At 36.6% G+C, this 16,585-nt stretch overlaps 1 protein-coding gene across 3 annotated transcripts in view; it reads right to left on the reverse strand.

Annotated features, from left to right (window-relative positions):
* LOC150102917 (UNC93-like protein MFSD11) overlaps nt 1–16,585 on the reverse strand; it is a 424,271-nt gene that overhangs the window by 89,158 nt on the left and 318,528 nt on the right. For all 3 annotated transcript variants that reach the window (XM_090398563.1, XM_090398562.1, XM_090398564.1), the window contains exon 11: nt 3,876–3,939. In XM_090398563.1, the coding sequence (XP_090254689.1) occupies nt 3,876–3,939 (64 nt within the window). The remainder of the gene's footprint in view (nt 1–3,875; nt 3,940–16,585) is intronic.

Here is a 16,585-nt window from a genome sequence, read left to right on the forward strand (position 1 = left end):
ACAGAAGAAAGAGGGATGATGTGATAGAGGTCTATAAAACTTTTGAATGGGTATTATAGAATAGTGTCTGATAGACTGGATATAACGTAAAGTTTTATATGGAAGGTGGGGGAGAGAACATGGGGCATCCATGGAAATTATGTTTGTTTACAGTTAAGAGCTAGGTTTTTCTCTCAGAGCAGTGAATGAGTGGAATAGTTTGCCTTTAGGGATACTGAGTGCATCTAGTGTGAATGAATTTAAGGGAAGGTATGACAGCTGATTTGGATGATTTATAGCCTCCCTCAATGAGTCCTTGACTCCATGGAGGTCTTAAATAATAATATATGGTATTACAAAGCTAGTAATTATGACAAGCTGAGGAATCAGCTTTCAACAGTGTCATGGCATAAGAATTTAGGATCAAGAGATGTTTGAAGAAAGCAGTATATCTGAATGTATACCCAGAGTCAGAAGGACAAATAGCTGCATTAAATAGGAGTTGCATATGAAAAAAAAGGTTGTGAACGGATTATAAAGAAAAATGTGATCAGCATACCCATAATCATTTCAAGGCACAGACAAAAAGGGTGATGCTAATAATAAGGACGTCCAAGCTAATTATGAAAGAAAGCTAGCTGATGAGGCCTAAAGGGTTCTTTTGCCATGTGGAGAGTAAATGGAGGAATGATTATAGAAGAATGACTTTAAAAAGTCCTGACAGTGAAAAGGTAACTGAAGCAAACCAAATAGTTAAATTACTGAGTGAACATTTTGGAAAGGTTTACTTTCTAGGTAGTGATGCATGACATTTACTGATGGGAGAATAGAGGTTGAAGAAATGGGAGTGCTTAAAACATTGCAGAACCTCAATGTGAAACAGTCAGAGGAGTTGATAATCCCAATTATGGGATTATCTACTCCTCTGACTGTTTAATTTAAGCCTCAATAAAAGGAAGGTATCAGTGGAGTGGAAAGAGTGCAAAATAATCCTACTGCATAAAGGAAGCTCCAAGACAGAACCAGCAAATTATAGACTAGTCAGCATCTCAGGAGTAGTGGTTAGGGTACTGGAGAAATTGGTGAAAGATAGAATTCAGGATTGGGTGGATAGGAATGTGATACTTTTTAAGGAACAACATGGTTTTGTGAAGTGTAGGTCTTGCCTTAATAATATGGTTAATTTTTATAATAAAGTGCCAATGGAAGAGGATAAAAGCAATGCAATGATATTTCTAGATTTTGCAAATGCATTTGCAGGCTTCCACACAGAACTCTGTTGCACAATTTGGAGCAAATGGGGATGGATATGAATCTGGTGATTTGAATTAGAGGGTGACTGATGGACAGATGTCAGAGTGGTTTATGGAGGAATTGGACCAGGAGAAGGCAGGTGACCATGATGTACCACGTCTCAGTACTTTGTTCTCTGTCATTTAATTTGTATATCAATGAAATCATTTGACAGGAAATATTCAGTTATTTGCTGGTGATGCTAAACTATGAAGAGCAATGGTAAATGAAGGTGATGTACAGATCCTGTAGGATGACTTAAATAGACTAGCAGTATGGGTAAAGGTAAATGGCTACCAGTTTCAAGTGGCCAAGTGTAAGGTAGGATCTTTGGGAAGAAGAGATCACAATCTGTATACTATATTGATGTAGTAACTGCAGGAAACTGATTAGGCCAGGGACTTTGGGGTAACTGTGGAGAGGGATTTGAAGTTTTGAGGGAATATTATGAAGGTGGCAAAAACAGCACATCAAATTACATGGTTGTTAAAGAACACACTAACAAGCAGAAGAGAAGTTATTGTTCACTTATATGATTCTAGCAAAGCCACATCTGGACTACTGTGCACAGATCTGGACACCCAGATTTCATATGGATGAAGAAGTGGTGGAGATAATCCAGGTGAGAGTGACAATGATTGTTGTTGGTCTATGAAGTGCTCCCTAAGAAAACAGATTGATGGTCTGTGGGCTTCAAAACCCAGCTGATGGCATAAAAGAGGAGACGTGACAAGATTGACACTGATCTTTTCTAGTACATGGCAGGAAGTGAGAGAATGAGGGATCACTAGTGGAAACAGTTATAAGATTGGTTAGCAAGGGTGTTAGGACTATATTTTTTGTGTGAAAGGTGAATACATGGAATGGGTTGCCAGAGGTGGTAAGTGCTTCATCAGTGAATGAATTTAAGAAGAGGTGTGGTAGATATTGTGTGAATAATGGATCTCTCTCGATGAGTCTTCTGACTCCTTGGGATACCTGTATAATAATAATAAAAACAACAACAACCCTGGTTCATCCCCCCCCCCCCACCAAAAAAAAAAAAAAAAAAAAAACTCACTAAGTATTGCTTTGAAGTGAAGGGGGGGGGGGAGAAGGAGAGAGAGCAGATATGTGTGACAAATGTTGCATTGCCCTATCTGTGTGTTTCCTGTTTTGAAAAATATCATCCATGGCTAAATTTTGAAAAGATAATTTAAGTGATGCAGAATATTTTGTACAGTAGTTCCCCCCCCCCCCCCATCTGCAGGTTCACATTCTGTGGTTTCAGTTACCCAAGGTCAACCCTGGTCTGAAAATATTAAATGGAAAATTTCAGAAATAAACAATTCACAAGTTTTAAATTATGTGCCATTCTGAGTAGCATGATGAAATCTCATGCTATCCTGCCCAAAACGTGATTCATCCCTTTTTCCAGCGTATCTATGCTTTACTGTATATACTATCCACCCATTAGTCACTTAGCAGTCATGCCGGTTATCAGCTAGACTGTAATGGTATCGCAGTGCTTGTGTTCAAGTAATTATTTTACTTAAAATAAAAGCCCACAAAGAACAAGAGTAGTAATGCTGGTTTAATCCTTTATCCAAGTGTAAGCAAACAAAGTTTGCACCTGAAGTATCTTTCAGAACTAAGGCAGCTTGTGGTAAAGGTGGAGTAAGCTCTCATCACTCCTTATCTCAGTATCTCCCATAATGCAAAGCACATCTCCTTGCAGACCTGTATAATGCTATTCATTAAGGAAGGGCCACTACCCAGACCAGTTTCGACCTTCATTGAGGTCTCGTCAGTGGGAGCCAGACCCAGAGATACTGATACTGAGGCAGAAGCAATGGAGAAGTCATATTTACCTATACGAGTTGCCAAAAGGTATACCACCTTATTATTAAATTACTCTGGATTTAGAGAAAGATGTTGGAAGTATTTTTTATTTTTTTTTTCCCACTTGGTTAGACTATAATAAATTTAGTTTAATCCTTTATTCAAGTGTAAGCAAACAAAGTTTGTGCCTGAAGTATCTTCAGGACTGAGGCAACTCGTGGTAAAGGTGGACCAAGCTCTCATCACTCCTTGTCTCAGTATCTCCCATAATGCAAAGCACATCTCCTTGCAGACCTGTATAATGCTATGCATTAAGGAAGGGCCACTATCCAGACCGGTTTCGACCTTTATTGAGGTCTCGTCAGGAACCAGAACCAGAGATAGTGATACTGAGGCAGAAGCAATGGAGACCACGAGTTGCCTCAGTCCTGAAGATACTTCAGGTGCAAACTTTGTTTCCTTACACTTGGATAAAGGATTAAACTAAATTTATTATAGTATATATAGAGTTTGGTACTATCTGTGGTTTCAGCTATCCACTGAGGGTCTTGGAACGTATCTCCCAATAGGGGGGAGGACTACTGTACTGTTTAAAAACAATGAATTGTCAAAAAAACAATCTTTAGTTCTGTTAACCTTAATTTGAAAACAAATGGTCTAAAGTTTTGTTTTTGTTTTAAATTTAAATTATAAAATAAAATTTGAAAATAAGCAAGGAGAGTTTGGCTAGCTTCTATTTTTTAATCAGTGAAAAGGTTAATATAGTACAAAAATACACTCACCTGGGTATTAAAGCAGGAATCACCAAATCCAAGTAAAAAGCTGCAAAAGAGTGCTAAGTATATGCTGAAAAAAAAAAAAATAGGAATATTACTCATGCAGCAGTGAGATAACATAACATTTGTGAATTTATCATGGGAATATTAAACATGGGTTCATCACTATTTAATACAGCAATGTTAACTAATATGTTGTTACAATCCAAACAAATATATTTCACTTATCACTTCTTAAAAGGAATGAAACACAGATGTGATTATAATGCCTCTGGTAAACAGAACACATGCACTTTAAACTGAATGAAATTAGACAATGATGTTTTTAAAAATTTGCGATTTACTGACAGCAAAATGCATTATAAATATTCTGGTAGATGGTACTGTGTTTATGAAATGAATTTTCAGTTTTGATTAATTGTAAGTTAGTACCCTGCTTTCCTGTTTAATAGGTTGGTACGCAACCGGAAACTTTAGTACATTCACTTTCGATTGCTTCCAATATCAGTTTATCAGTTCTATATTCACTCTGCAACAGGCAGGTGTTCACATGAGTTTTGAATTAATCTAAGTTAAATCAGTACAAACATTGTTCAAAATGAGTAAAATAAGTAGTTACTTTATGCTAATGAGTAAAAAAAACAGGAAGGCTGAAGAAGCAGAAATTGTTGAATCTACTTGTGTTCCTGTAAAAGAGAAAACTAACACCGAAAACACACTTGGTGAAGAGGATCGCTAAAGCAAGACCGAAGATCCACGTGGTCAAAAGGAAGCAGATTCTGATAATGATTGGCCCGAATGTTGGACTCTTTTGCAGAAAAATGACTTTGGCGTGAGAAACGAGCGGTTGTATGTCAAGAATAAAATGTTGGGCTGTAAAGTGTGTCATGATGTTGGAAGTCTTGCTGTCGATAAACACATGGAAACGAAAATTTCAGCGGAGTGGGCAAATGGTAAAATCGGTCATTTTGGAGAATCTCGCAAACAACAGTTAATGTCATTAAGAAAAAAGATTTATGATCATAAGGGGAGTGCAGCTCACAAAGCGTGCAAAAAAACTTGTAGAACATTAGGGAAAGTTTTCCTAAATACTTTGACTCATAATAAAGACGTAGCAGGAAAAGTGTTTCGAACCGCTTACAAAGCTGCAAGGAGAAATCAATCATTTAACATAACTTCGAAGACGAAATAAATTTACAGGAACTTAATGGCCTAGACATTGGATATATTCTTCATTCTGCAAATGCTTGCATTAACATTGTGAACCTTATTGCAAATGACATGAGAAAAACATTAATAGACAATATAGTGAACTCCAAGAACAAAATATCGTTACTTATTGATGAATCAACAATTGTGAGTAACACAACAACATTGATTGTGATTGTTCGTGTAGTTCTTCCTGAACTTTCGGCTCCTGTGAGTCTTTTCCTAGATTTGATCGAATTATCAGATGTATTAGAGGAATTCTAAACTCTTTATTTAGTCATCTTGAGTGTTTAGGATTATCTGAAGATTACTTAAAGGAGTATTTATTGTCTGTAACTTGTGATGGTGCAGCCGTGTTGTTTGGTGTGCGTAATGGTGTAAGAAGGCTAATGCAAGAGAAGTTTCCTAGTGTTATTTTCTGGCATTGTGCTAGCCATTGCGTTGAATTGTCTGTTAGTGACACAGTGAACAATGTGCCAGGAGTGAATCGCTTTAAGAGTTTCATGGACAAACTTTGTGACTTATTCATGCTTCATCTAAGAATGCTAGGGAACTACAGGAATGTGCAGTGACTCTAGAATTTCAACTTCTTAAAATAGGCAGACTTTTAAGCACTCGCTGGGTTGCATCTAGCTTTTGCACTGTCATGCAAGTTTGTTTTTGATTTGGGCCTTATATGTGATGCTCTCCAAGAATTTAGTTAACTAAGTCTAGATCTACAAGAGAGAAATCTTAACTTGTACAAAGCAGACAGGAAGATAAAGAATACAGTTCAACTTTTTGAAGAAAGAATTGAAAATCCTGGTCCATACTACAGTATTTCTATTCAAAGTCAGAAGAAAATGAAGTTCAAAGGGATTGAGCTCCACAAAAATGAAAGACACAGTCCTACAATAAGTTCACCTGCTTTCTATAAAAGTCTGAAAGAAGCTGTTGGAAAGCTTCTGCTTGAAGGAGATGATGCTGATTTGCCTGAATGTGCTAAGATTTTAGATTCCAAGTATTGGCCAGAAAATCCTGGGAAGCATCTGACATTTGGTGAAGCTGAAATTAAAAGTTAGCATGCAAATTTCGCTTAAATGAAAGAGAAGCAGTTCGTGGTTTCCATAAATATCTTCAAGAAAATAAAGTCTCGGACATACTACTTCCTCTAAAGCACACTTTGGGCATAATTGCAATATCTTCCAGTGAATGTGTTAGGGGTTTCTCTCAGATGAATCCTACAGTAACTTTATCTAGGTCATCTTTGCTTGTACGGACAACTTCTGCACTGATGTTCATCAAGATAGTAGGACCTCTTCTCACTCAATTCAACCCTAGCAAATATGTGGACTCATGTCTGCTCCGAGGTCGTCATTTTGCAGTTGATACCAAAAGCAAGAAGTGATCTAGAGATGACGAGGGTATATTGGAGGATATGTTAAAAGTGTGGAAGTTGCTGTAATAACATCTTCATGGTGAGTACCGGCACCTTTTTTTCCAGAAAAAAAGCACTGATGGTATCCTTGACCAGTTACTGACAAGGCACTCACAACAGACTCCGGTAACTGATTCTACTCATTCACTGCTCTCCAAGCAACAATCTAGTCCTGAGGTCTTTATTAACTGCCCTCTTACTCAATTCCCTAGGATACCATCCTCCTCTCATTCTGTCTCTCAGCTAAGTGCTGAAAAATTTCCTCTGAATCAATCCTATAAAATCCTCTTAGTAACTTAAATGTTTCTATTATATCCCCTATTTTCAACCTATCAATCAACTTTTGCAACCCCCAAACTCTATCCTCATATATAGCATTCCACAGACCACTCACCATCTTAGTCATTCACTTCTGGATCCACGCTATTGCTTCCTCATCCCAAGAAATCCACATAACTAGACCTGTGTGCAGTAATCCATATGCAGTCATATCAATGCCTTATAAAGAAGAATGGCAATTTTTTTACCTTATCTCTGCATATCACTGTATTTCTCATTAACTAAGTAATCTTGTGAACTTGATTACTTCTTGCTAGTTTCTCAATCAGATCTTCACTGCACAAAAACAGTTCTTGTGCTCTAAAGATGCTGGATATAATACAGTGGTATCTCGCTAATCCGAACTAATAAAAACCGTGCTCGTTCGGATTAACAAAAAGTTCGGATTAGCGAATTTTCGCCCAAGAGACAACAATAACTAGCGTTTAAGACAAAAATAATCAGATTCTAATGGTATATCAACTGAATTCTGTAAATAAATGTAGTATCTGATAGAAAAAAGCTACTATACTGTAACGTAAAACTTAAAAAATAATACTGTACACAAGTTTATTTTAGTAAAAAATTTAGTATGTATGTACCTGTATTGTTGAGGATTCTGATTTAATAAAACTGCAATAAAAAACTATCAGTACATAACTTAATTTGTGTAAAAAATATTACTTTCTTGTACACAACCCACAAAAAAAAAAAGTTTCACAAAATAACACAAAGTTTTTTTTTATTTCTTTGTAAAAAAAGTCACAGATTTTCTTTTGCTTCTTGGAAGCTAAACTTTTTTTGAATGCTTCTTCTCGGAGCTGCATTAGCAATAAAATTTTGTGGAATGGCATATCATTCTGCTTAGCCCATTCTATACACATATTAAAACTGTCAACTGCCTCTTTATGTGTTACTCTTTTTCCATTTCGTAACATCTCTTTGTGAAACTTCAACATCTGGATTTATATTTTTTAACCAAATCATGCATGTTTTGAATTTCCTCTTTTTGTGCATCACCATAGTTATCTTGGTAAATTCAAGAAGGCCACCATTTTTTCCATGACGCTCAATTGCTTCAGGTTCGACGGCTTCCCAGGCAAACGTGAACACACAATAAATCAAAATAGACCTACAGTATAACCATACAATCGACAACATGAAAAAATACTCTACCGTAATAATAATAAAATAAATAATATTAGTTAAAATAATAATTATTAAATAAAAATAATAGTACACAATATAATAATACGTGATAAATAAAACTTTTTTTCTTTCAAACCCGAGTTCGGATTACTGGAGGGTTCGGACTAAAGAGGTTCAGATTAGCAAGATGCCACTGTACAAGCAAAATATCAGGAAATAAGTTAATAAATATTACTTATTTTATTATCATTCTGTGTTGTGAATCAACATTGTTCAATAAACTAGCATCTATTGCCAACATATAAGCCTTTCTACTTGTTTGAGTACTTCTCAGTGTGCCCTAGGAAATTCAACTTCCTGTCTGCCAACATCCCCAAATCTCTAACTTAATCAATTTCCTGGAGTATAGTTCCATCAATTAACATAAACTTTGTAATCGTTTCATTCCAAAATGAAATCTTTTCATGTCTAACTTTGTACTTTTCCACATTAAGTTAGCTCCAATAGCCTTTGTCCATACTGTCAGCCTGTTTAAACTGTTCTACATTGCATTGATTAACTATTACACCAATTTTGCATCATCAACAAGCAACTCAATATATCCCTTCAAATCACTTCTTATGAGGATGGTCTGAAAGGATCTCAGCCTCAACCATAGATGGCAACGCTATTTGCAAGATTTTTTTTTTTTTTCTAAGTTGGGACATTTGTCATAAGCATTCATGTGAAATTGCAAGTCATTCTATCAAGTAGTTTGTTTTATATAGCTATCTGAAGCAGAAGTGTTGTTTGTATCCTTTGAAAGGGATAAAATTGAGTATCATGCAGTTAAAAATTGTTTGTAAAAGAAGGTTTAATGCCAAAAGAAATTCATTTGAAGTTCATAAAAGTTTATGGGCACTCTTCTCCTTCGTTTTTGACAATTAAGAAATGGGTTGCCGAGTTTAAACATGGCTGTACCAGCCTTGAAAATGATCCACGTGAAGGACATCCAAAAAGTGTAACAACACCAGAAATCATCGATCAGTGCACGATATGGTATTGGATAACTGACGAATCGAAATGAGTGAAATTGCTGAGACTATAGGCATTTCAAAAGAACGTGTAGGATATATTTTGCATGAAAAATTGTAAATGAAAAAGCTTTGCGCAAGATGGGTGCTGAGCTTTCTCACAGCAGGTCAAAAATGCACTCGCATGAAAATCTCTTAACAGTATTTGGAGCATTTTAACAAGAATAAAACTGATTTTGTGCATCGATTTATTACTATGGATGAGACTCGGATTCACCATTACACACCAGAATCCAAACAGCAGTCAAAACAGTGGACAGAAGCCAGTTGTTCAACATCAAAGAAGACAAAGTCAGTTCCATCAGCAGGAAAGGTTATGGTATCAGTGTTTCGGGATGGTAAAGGCATTTTGTTTGTTAATTATCTTGAGAAGGGTAAAACAATAAATGGGAAATATTATTCCGATCTTTTAACCAGGCTGGACAAAAAAATTTGTGAGAAAAGACCCGGTTTTTAGAAGAAAAACATCATCTTTCATCAGGACAATGCACTTGCCCACAAAGGCGTTTTGGCAATGGGAAAATTAAGAGATCTGCACTATGAATTGTTGGAACAATCACTATATTCACCACATTTGGCTCCCTCTGACTTCTATCTCTTCCCAAAACTAAAACTCTTCCTCGCTGGTCAGCGTTTTTCTTTGAATCAAGAGGTGATTGCAGCTATTATTATTATTTGACACCTCCAGAAGTCCAAGATCTCATCATGGGAGGGCAACTGCTCTATAACTCTGTCTCCACCATTCAATCACCATCTGACAGCAACTACACCAACGGCATCTGTTATACAGCAATCGCAAACATCCATGCCCATGATGGGATGCGAACCTGCAGGCTTTTGGCTGGAGAGTGGATACACTATCCACTTGGCCAACCAGGCGGGCATATATAGAGGGGTATTTTTCAGATCCTACTGTGAACCACTATAGATAGGATGGGATAATTGTGCTGGAGCATCGCTGGAATAAATGTATTAGTCTTAATGCAGTTTATGTTGAAAAATAAAAAATAATTTTGAAATTATAAATTCATTTTTTATTGTTAGGCCGAGAACTTTTCAGACTACCCTCTACAGTAAGACCCTTTAATGCTACCCCGATTAATACTAATTCACTATAACGTGGTTTTTTCCATACCTTAAAATAAGTGTGAAATCTACACTGAATCAATTTGTTGCTGTATTTTCCTTGATTCGTATATAATACGATTATTCCAGAACCCAAACCAATCAGCGAAAGGTTAAAACAAAACGAAATTGATATGAAAAAGCATTTTGCTCGACATTACAATGCAGGTGTTGAGGCGATTAGAAAAAGGTGAGTGTCAAGTTGACATCAGAGTTGCTTTAAATTTATCTACTTCTACTATATGAATGATTTAAAAAAATAAGGACAAAATTAAGTGTTCAGCAACCATAACCACAACCGCTTCTGCAACAAAGGTAACTCAATCCAGAAGCAATGTTTTAGAGGAAATGGAGAAACGTCCTTCCATCTGGATTGATGATGAAACCGAATGCAACATGCCATTAAGTCAGGCAATAATCCTGGAAAAGGCCAGAAGTATTTTAATCATATTCAAAAACAAAGAGAATATGAGCAAAAAATTTGCAGCTAACAGAGTTTGGTTTGATAGATTTAACAAAAGAAGCAACCTCTACAGCATTCGAATTACCAGAGAATACTGAAGCTGCTTTGGCCTTTCCATCAACTTTAAGAGCCATAATCGAAAGAGGAAATTATCCTACCAAACTAGTTTTTAATGTTGATGAAACGGGACTTTTCTGGAAGAGAATACCAAAGTGCACATTTATATTGCACGAATAAAAGCAAGCATCAGGATTTAAACCTGCAAAAGATCGTTTAACCCTTCTTCTGGGTGGCAACCAGTAGTGATTTCAAATTAAAACCATTGCTTGTGTATCATTCCAAAAGACCAAGAGCCATGAAAAGAAAGTTAATATAAAAATAACAAAAATTAAAGTAAAAGTTGTTTATTCTTGGTTGCATGTTCCCCTATCCCTATTTACTATGTATTAAAATAACCCCATTCAACTGTGTTTCATTTAGTGCTTTGTCTTCTAGGAATGCATCCTGATTGAGGTATTACTGTGTGTGTGTGTGTGTGTGTGTGTGTGTGTGCGTGCGCGCGCGCTCCAGATGTAGACTGTAATATGAAGGTCGAAACATCGGGAAATTCACGTAATTATTCCTAACTGGTTGTAGTCTCCATAATTTTACTGAAATCACTGTGGGATATTACACAAGCATTGTGTAGTATGAGGACAGACTGATGGAATGCAACTTGTAGAGCCTTGTGAAGAGAAAAAGGAGAAAGAATATGATCAAAATACATAAGTTGATGAGTGGGTTTTTAAACAGATTAATGTGGACAAGATTTTTCACAGAGTAGAGAGACATAATAGTAGAAAAAGAGGCTATCCCTGCAAGCTATAAAGAGGATGTGAGCAAAGGAGTGAGAAGATTCTTTGGGTGGACAATGGTTGGTGAGTGGAATGCATTGCCTGAAATTGTGGTGAGTGCAGAAACTGTGAAAAATGAGTAAGGCATAGATGATCTCTTTCCATGAGAGCATGGACCTCTTGCAATGAATCTTTTGGCTCCATGGAGGTCAATTGTTAATAATTATTATTATGCCAGCAAGTAATTCCGTGTAGTTCAGAAAGAAAAAAAAAAGATGCATTTTTCTTTCATGGAAGATAAAATGGAGGAGAGTTTCTATTGAATAATAATTGAATTTCGTTGAGACTTGCACTTTTCCCCTAGAAACATATTTTTTATGTGAAAATGGCTATTCAATTTGTTTTCAGGGAATATTAACCCTAACAAATTTTTCTAGCTTTTTTTAAACAGCACATGTATTATAACCATTTGAAGAAAACTGAATCTTATGCTTTCACATTCTTTGAGCTTAAAGATTGTTATTTAGGCAAATGATATAGGACTCAATGAGTGTGCTTTTTTTACAACAAAGTTCTACAGTGTGAGAGTGAATAAACAAGCTAATTTAAATCAAAACAAGCTAGTTTACTTTTTTCATGAGTTCTCCCAGCATACAACACGAGTTATACTTCCAGTACTATACTGGACATCACATCCAATGTTCTTTCAATGTTAATTGTCAATCATCACATCAATGTTCATCACATCCAATATACTGGACATCACATCAATCCAAGGGGTGCTTAAGGGTCAAAGCTATATAACTGAGAGGAGACCTCCACATAGCCTTTAAAGGAATGCGGAGAACCGACCAGGGCTTCTGACCTAATGTCCAATCCTCACCTTCTCGTGGTGCACCCTGTTGGGTATCTACTTTGATACTGAACGAACGAGGATGGGCTGGCAATTTGGGATTTAGCCGACCAAATTGTATTCTTATTGGTTAAACCAAAATAAAAAATGATGGTACAACATGACAAAATTTCATGCCGGCTGGGGCGTCGCCCGGTTAAACAAGGCCCCCGTTGTTTTCGCCAGGGAACCAGGGCGAACAGCGAAAAGTCAGCTACTGGAACAAATCTGAAAACAAACCCCAACTCAACATCACCACAGTTAAAGATCGGTACTATCAACGTAAGAAGCCTGAATGGCAAAGAAATGGAGCTAGCTGAGGAAATAGATAAGTACCAGATCGACATAATAGGGGTGACTGAAACAAAAAAGACCAAAACTGGTGAGATCTTTCTGAGCAATAAATACAAAATGTTATATTCAGGCAATGACAATCAAGGAAAAGAAGGAGTAGCCATAGTATTCAACACAAAATACGAGGCTAATCTTCTTGAATGGCAGTCAGTCTCAAGTAGAGTAATGTGGGCAAATATGAGAATGGGGAACTGGACAATGAGACTTATTTGTGCCTATGGTCCCACAGAAGGTTCTACTAAGGTAGAAGTGGAGGAATTTTTTGAGGCTTTAGAAAAAGCAACTGACACAATGAAAAAGGAAAAGTTGGTCCTTGTTGGGGATCTAAATAGCAGAGTAGGAAATGATTGTGAGACATACAAAAATATTTTGGGAAAATTTGGAGAAAAGAGCAAAGCTAATAATAATGGCAAATATCTGTTGGATTTCTGCTTCAGGACATGGACTGGTTATTACTAACACCATGTTCCAACATAAAAATGTGCACAAATTCACATGGAGAGAAGAGGCTAGGAATAAGAAAAGTCTCATTGACTATGTTATTGTTGATAGTGATGTTTTCTCCCTGGTGCAGGACACCAGAGTGTACAGAGGATTTGAAATTGGAAGTGATCACTATTTAGTCTTGAGCAGGATAAAATTGAATTTCATATTGAAAAGAATAACACGTAAGAAAGTTTTAAAGCGAATAAAAGTTGAGCAGCTCTCAGATGTGAACTGTAGACTAAAATACAGAAATATTATTGAAAAGAAAATGAAAGAGTTTGAGAACAGGAATCAAACCTTGGAGATTCAGAGGCAAACTCTGAAGGAAACATTGATTGATTCTGCCAGAGAGGCATGTGGTGAGGTTGTGTGCAAGGATAAAAAAATCAGAACTCCCTGGTGGACACAGGAAGTTAAAGAGGCAGTGAAGGAAAAGAAGAAAGCATATCAAAAGTTCCTGGCAAATAAGTCAGCTTTTACTCTTACAGAATACAGAGACAAATGTAAGAAAGCTAAACAGTGTGTAAAACTTGCTAAACAAAAGTCATGGGAGGACTTTGGCAAGAATATAGAAAATAAATATCAAGAAGGTGGCAAAATATTCTGGAGGTTGTTGAAGAAGCTTAGAAATGGAGGAAAGAGTGCTGTAAAAGGAATTACAGATGATAAAGGTGAAATGAAAACAGGAGAAAAAGATATCCTTGAAGTATGGAGTAATTACTTTGAAAAACTGCTAAATGAAACAAGCAGTGATGACAGCACAGTGATAAAAAACACTGACCAGGCATGCAGTCAGGAATACATATCCATACTTGAAGTAGAAAAAGCCATCAAAGGCTTGAAATGTGGAAAGGCAGCAGGAGTAGATGATATTCGACCAGAAATGCTGAAGTATGGTGGTATAAGAGTCTTACAGTGGCTGCACTGCATAGTTCAGAAAGCCTGGACAGAGGGACGAATTCCCGATGATTGGAGTAGAGCTCTCATAGTACCCATATATAAAAAGGGAAATAAAACTGAATGTGAGAATTACAGAGGTATTTCCCTACTGAGTGTTCCTGGCAAGATCTATGCAAGTATACTTGAGAAACGGTTGAGAAGAATTGTGGAAGAAAAGCTTGGTGAAGAACAAGCTGGATTCAGGCCAAATAGAGGCTGTCAGGATCAGATCTTCACTTTACGACAAATAGTCGAGAAAGCATGGGAATATAACACAGATCTGTATTTAAGTTTTGTCGATTTGGAAAAGGCATATGACAAGGTGCCAAGAGAGAAGCTATTCAATACGCTGCAGTTATATGGTGTCAATGGGGCATTATATCAAGCGATACTTAGTCTTTATTTGAGTTGTGAGTCAGCAGTTAGAATTGAAGGAAGTACAGGAAGATGGTTTAATGTTAAATCTGGTGTGAGACAAGGATGTACATTATCCCCTCTGTTATTCATTATCTATATGGATCACATTATGAAGGAATGTGGTATTAAACCTGATATCAAAATTGGAGATGTTAATGTCAGCTCTTTGCTTTATGCGGATGATGTTATACTTCTAAATAAATCCGCTACAAGTCTGCAAGATTCTCTGACTAAATTGAATAGCTGTTGTAATAGATATGGTATGAAGGTCAGCAATAAAAAGACAAAGACAATGAAAATAGGCAGAATCATTGAAAATGTCAACTGTGTTGTGAATGGAGAACCTGTGGAACAAGTAAAACATTTCTGCTACTTAGGCACAATTTTTACTGAAGATGGTAAACTAAATATGGAAATAGACAACAGAATCAGCAAAGCTGGTATGGTGGGAAGTCAATTGAATAAATTCATATGGAATAAGAAAGAAATTAGTCGGAACACTAAATTAGCTGTATACAAGACAGTGTTCAAACCAATTTTAACTTATGGATCTGAGAGCTGGGTCAGAAGTAAAACACTTGACCAAAGACTAGAGACCGCAGATATGAGAGTCCTGAGAAAGATTAGAGGCGTGAACAGATGGCATCAATGGCAATATCATATTAAAAACGAGGATATTAAGAAAGAACTTGACATTGTCAGCATCCAGGAATGCGTTAGCAGAGCTAATCTCAGATGGTATGGTCACTTAAATAGAATGGGAGAGGAAAGATTAGCAAAACAAGACTCTCAGCAACACTCTCACGAACTGCTTCGATGTTTTCTGTTGAACGATGTTGAAGGATGGCCAGAGTGTATAAGATCACTAATTGATCCAGTTTCCTTGAATTTTTTAATTAATCTTCTCACAGTTGATGAAGTTAAATCACTATTCCGACCATATTTTGTAAGAAAATTGCGAACTGTAGCTGCCAAACCTTCATTATTTTTAAAATATTGCTCAACAATGAAAATGCGCTGTTCTTTCGTGTAGCGCTCCATTTTTAATGACTCTGAACTGTCAGCTGTCACGCTGTCTTTTTTTTCTCGTTGGCAACACTTTGCCGCACAAATGGCGCTAAATTTAAATCTTGCATGAATTTTGGGACACCCTGTAGTTATGCTATAAATTATAAATGCCAAGAAATTGTATTCCTTGTTTAATCCTTTATTTGAGTTTAAGCAAATAGTGTTTGTATATGAAGTAAATTTACAGCTAGCTACTTGTATACAGAGGCTAATGATTTCACATCAATTGCCTTAGGATCCCATAATGCAAAACACACATCTTTACAGAAGTGTATAATGTTATGCATTATGTGATACTTGTTTGGGAAATGATGAAACAAAAAAGTTCACTGCCAAAAATGGATATATGTTGAGGTATAAAGCGGTGATCATAGGAAGTTCTGTAGTCAGTCAGCATCAGTATGTTGGGTAGATGAGCTCAGTGTAAAAGACGTTGACAATGCATGTAAACTCACAAGGGAGTATCTGACAAAAGATATGTATAACTGCATACCAAGGGTTAAGCAAGTAACAGAGCAAGAGTGAAATAGATGAACAGTGAAATCACACAATTTGTGTGGAAAAGAAAATGTTATGGAAAAAGTACAGGACAGTTGGTGGTGATCGGATCTCCATGAAGAGTAAAAAGTGCAGGCTAGAAAGGTTTTGAGCATGGTAAAGAGAGAAAACGTGCACTATGAGAGAAGACTGGCTGGTCGCCAAGGTTAACTGATGGGAATCTTTCTGCTATATGGCAAGCAAGAGAAAGAATGATTATGGCAGGCTGACACTGGTGGATAATTATCCACCAGTGTTTATAATCCTGGCAGCAGAATAACAGTTGCTAAGGATATACTGGAATTATTGAACGAGTATTTTCTAAGCATATATCATAAAGGAGTAAACGATGCCGTGCAATATATAAAAGGGAAGCAAGTATTAGGAAAATTGGAAGTGAAAGAATCAGAAGTGTATTGGTTGGGTAAGATGCTAT

Source organism: Typopeltis vanoorti, chromosome 9, assembly GCF_054136105.1.
Source record: "Typopeltis vanoorti isolate ZY-2024b chromosome 9, IOZ_Tvanoo_1.0, whole genome shotgun sequence".
Taxonomy (NCBI): domain Eukaryota; kingdom Metazoa; phylum Arthropoda; class Arachnida; order Uropygi; family Thelyphonidae; genus Typopeltis; species Typopeltis vanoorti.